The sequence below is a fragment of the Bombus impatiens genome, unplaced genomic scaffold (assembly GCF_000188095.3).
Source record: "Bombus impatiens unplaced genomic scaffold, BIMP_2.2 scf_0075, whole genome shotgun sequence".
Classification (NCBI taxonomy): Eukaryota; Metazoa; Arthropoda; class Insecta; order Hymenoptera; family Apidae; genus Bombus; species Bombus impatiens.
The window spans coordinates 336,507-340,900 of NT_176494.1; the positions used below are offsets into that span (position 1 = coordinate 336,507).

The window sequence follows — 4,394 nt, forward strand, 5'->3', positions numbered from 1 at the left end:
CGACGACGACGTCGACGACGACGACGACGACGACGACGACGACAACGACGACGACGACCGCCACCATCACTATCACTATCACTGTCACTATCACTATCGCTATCGCTATCACTATCACCATCACCACTACCATCACCATCACCATCATCACCACCACAACCACCACCACCTCCACTACCAACGATCACAAGGAAAACTCGAGGGAAGATGAGAGGCGCGTGCGACGGCGGCATAGCGAGCTTTCTCGCTCTGGCGCTCCTCTGTTTATTCCACACGTCATGCATTGTGGACGGTATGTAATGCTTCCATTGCCCGTCAGTTTAGTTTCTCTCTCATTCGTTCTGTCTTTCTATTTCTCGTTGCTTCTTTCTTTTACGGTGGTTACAAAAACTACTACAGCATATACATACTAATTACTTAGGTCCAGATATATTAGTTTTCGTATCATATAAATCATTCCGCAAATTTAAATATACAGAAAAATGATGATGATGTTATAGATAGTATTTTTAAAATTTGCTACTGTTTATAGCTTATACCATACTCAATAAATAAATTTGTTGAAATAAGACATTTGTTTCTCGAGAATTGAAAGTTAATCATGAAATTAGATAATGAGATGGTGAAGCTGGCAAAAAGTGGAGTAAAATCAGTTTGTCATTTGACAACTTTTTGATGAACAAGCATTTAACGAAAAACTGTAGAACTAAAAAAAGGCTTCACTTGAATATAAAGGCATGTTCCGATACTTTTTCTAGTCATTGTACATACGTAGTATATGTATTGTATGATCCTTTCTCGAGTCGATCTTTTCTTCCCTAATTTCATTCGTGCATCCGTTTCTACCTGTTTCTCATTCTTCTCTTCTTTCCGACTTCTGCCCGACCGCTCTTCCTGCTCTTCCCCTCTTTTCTTCTTTTTTTTTTTACTTTCCGGACTACGTAACGTTGCGTAAGCCGTAAGCAACGCGGCATCATGCGCGAATACAGAAGGGCCGAATTAATCTTGTTGTACCGAGGCTTGTCGAGTATGCGGAAGGGTATATGTTTCATCGGCACAAACTGTATGAATATAAACTCCCTGTTTCACGCACAATTTATGTGGTAACTCCTTTTTTGCCACTATAAAGTAGTGTTCTGTTATAAAATTATTATTAACCTATTTCATTCAGGCCTCAGGTATAATGTATTCTATATATGTTTACGTAAAAGCACAAAGAAAATCTGAATAATATTCACAGTCATTCTATAAATAATATTGCTTGTTATGTTAGATACACACTGTACCTTGATTTTTACATTCATTATTTGTAATTGTTAGATCATTTTTATGTCTTTGAAAAAATATTTTTTTCAATCTGAATCAGATAGTCGAACCGATAAATTAGTTACTTAAATGAAAAATTAGAATATAAACAGAAATAATACTGTGTAGTACGATATAATTTAACTAAAGATCAGTATAATTGAAAATACAATACAAATTGTAACAATGTTTCTCGAAATGTTAAAATAATAATTTTATAAACATTTGTTATTGTTATAACTTAAACAATGTAAACTATCGAATTGTAGCATTCAATTTTGTGATGTAATGTATTAGAGGTTGTAAAAGTGAAGTAGAATGAAATTTAAGTACAAAAGAATTATTATGTTATAATGTTAGCAATGATATGTAAATACTATTTCATCGTGGAAGATATAAAAATCAATTGAGAATGCAATACACTAAAAATATGATAGTGTATTATTTGATAGTACAAAGTTAAAGAATGCTTGGTTTTAATCAAATTTGTGTAAATATAATACATATATCATATGTAATCGTACTTTTTATGTAGATAATTCTTTAAAAGGGCGGTAAAAAAGATCTAAATTATTATATGCCTACACATGTATAAGTTCACACATATTCTCAGTAACATATTTCATCTTAAAGTCCAATATAAATAACGGCAGCTGAAACTAAACTTAATTCAAACTAAAAAATTAAGGAATCCATTGACAAATATACATGTATTAACTAAATGAAAAATTTATGGAAAAGACTAAAAGCCTTTACAGATTAATAAATTAATTCGTCTCTCATAGTTAAATCGTTAAATATCTGAATTACACGTAGAAGAAAAAATACTCGCTATTTTTGTTATGTAGAAACTTTCCCAAGATGGAAACTTGGTTTTAAAATCGCGGTACAGTAATTACTTTTATTACATGGTAGTTATTTTCATAACGAAGACGTCGATAAGCGGTATCTCGTGATTTTGAAATCCAATCGTCTTCGCGAGATACGTAATCATTCGGGTAAATTGTGCGTGCAATGTGTATGCAAATGATTGATTTTCCAATGTTGCTTGCTTCGTCGTGTTACCTCGACTTACCAGTCTACGTATGCTATGAATTTATTATTATTATAAACACATCCTTATAGTCAGAGCACGGCCTTTTAGCGCCACGTTTCGTTGATAGTTAATTAAGATACGTTACGATCAATCTCATTTTGTTTTTGCCTCTTTCGGTGTCTTGTTGACCTTCCTTCGATACCATTCACACTCGTCTCGAAGAAATTGCTGCCTCTTGCAACAGAAGAATATATATTTCAGGATACTTTGTTCCGATATTTTCATTGGTAACTTTGCAAATAATTTGAATCGCATCGGCGTAATATTTGAAGTTAAGAGACCCTGCAATTTTTATTTGATAATTTTCATTGTATATAATTGTATCAATTCGCCGTGTCAATTTGATAAATAGTAATTTTTATTTTGCAATGTGACACTTTAAAATTGTGACATTTGAACTTTGAAATTGGGAGGCTTTGCAAGCTGATATGTTTTTTGACTTTTTCAGATAAAACTAATGCATGTATTTGTTAAATTCAGAACTTTTATTTGCGTACACTGACGGTGAAATATCTAGCGAATACATGTCTATCTGGTGGTTCTGTTGTGTCTCTGTATTTCTGATACAATCTATGTGTATTGAATATGTATACTAAAATTTTATGTAGATACTCAACTTTACTTATTTTACTATATGTACAAAGTATAATTATACATGTATGTTTTTTTGTTTTTTTGTGGTTTTCATTACGTTTTTATGGAATAGAACAAGATTGTATTATAAAGTGTTATAAAATCTATATTTAACATAACAGAATTATATATTGATATTGTATTTTACTGAATTTACTGCATATAATAGAATATTACAGAATATTACAGCGTAACGTGTTTTATTTTTGTTTTATTTTTGATTGAAATTAAAGCGTTGTACAATTTTTGATAGAATCTACAGGTTGTACCATGTAACGTCATATGTTTCGAATAAAAGTTAATCAGCTTTCAATCGGCCAGAAATTTTGGATAAAATCGGCTAAGAAATTTCAAAAAAATTGTTTTTTTGAGAAGAAGTTAAGGTCATCTTGACATTGATACTACATATAAAATGACACTGTGTATTTTTTACTTTGTACCGTTGTAGCCGATGTTAAGACGAGTTCAACGACCTACTTTATTATGACTGTGAAATGATCCTGAATCTTGAAATGACGATTTAATTATGGAAAATATTATCGTTAAAAATTGTCTTATTTCGATTAAATAGCACATTTCGAAATGGCGAGCCTCAATAGGATAAATTTTATTAATATCAATAATATTGAATTAATAATATTAATCATACGCACATTACAAAAGCAACATAAACAGCGCGTAAACATATATACCTTGTGTAGTATTGCAGTATCTTTGTAAAAAAAGGTTTGTCAGCCTTCGAAAGATGGCGTGATGTTGATTTTTATGTCACTCCATTGGTTGTAATTTGTAATATTGTAATATTGTGTAATATTGAAAATTTTATAAATTGTGTTTAGTTTCTCTCATCATTGTATATGTTACTAACGTTTCCTTTATCTTTGTTATATGTCTTATGTTTTATACAGACATTTGTATGTAGAAATTAGTAACCGCGATGAGACAAAGTATCTTTGAAGTGCGAGTTGACGCGACGGTTAAATCGTGGCTAGGTGCTGCGCGATCATACAGACAACGTAACGGAAAAAAGTGGCAGTCTTCGATTGGCACGCGATAGAAACAGTCCTATTGTATATTTGATTATGTATACTTTAGCATATCGTGATTAGATTATTTTCAAAGTTTTTTTGTTTATTTTCTTTTTCTTGCGGTATCCCGATCCTTACTGTATGTGTACATACATACATATATAATTTTTTATTATTCTTTTAGTCATAGTCGTGTTTCCTATATTTTTATAAATTATCAGCAATGCTTTTAATTATATATATATATATATATATATATATATAATATTCTATATAATAGAAATAATATTAAGTCTTTGATATCTCATAAATAGTGAATTTGTAATACTAAT

At 31.0% G+C, this 4,394-nt stretch overlaps 1 protein-coding gene across 4 annotated transcripts in view; it reads left to right on the top strand.

The window, feature by feature from the left end:
- Positions 1-6: 6 nt before the first annotated feature.
- The window catches only part of LOC100740693 (TGF-beta receptor type-1), a 70,057-nt gene continuing 65,669 nt past the window's right edge, over positions 7-4,394 (top strand). For all 4 annotated transcript variants that reach the window (XM_033324831.1, XM_012394161.3, XM_003485679.4 and 1 more), the window contains exon 1: positions 7-292. In XM_033324831.1, the coding sequence (XP_033180722.1) occupies positions 208-292 (85 nt within the window). In that variant the 5' untranslated portion in view covers positions 7-207. The remainder of the gene's footprint in view (positions 293-4,394) is intronic.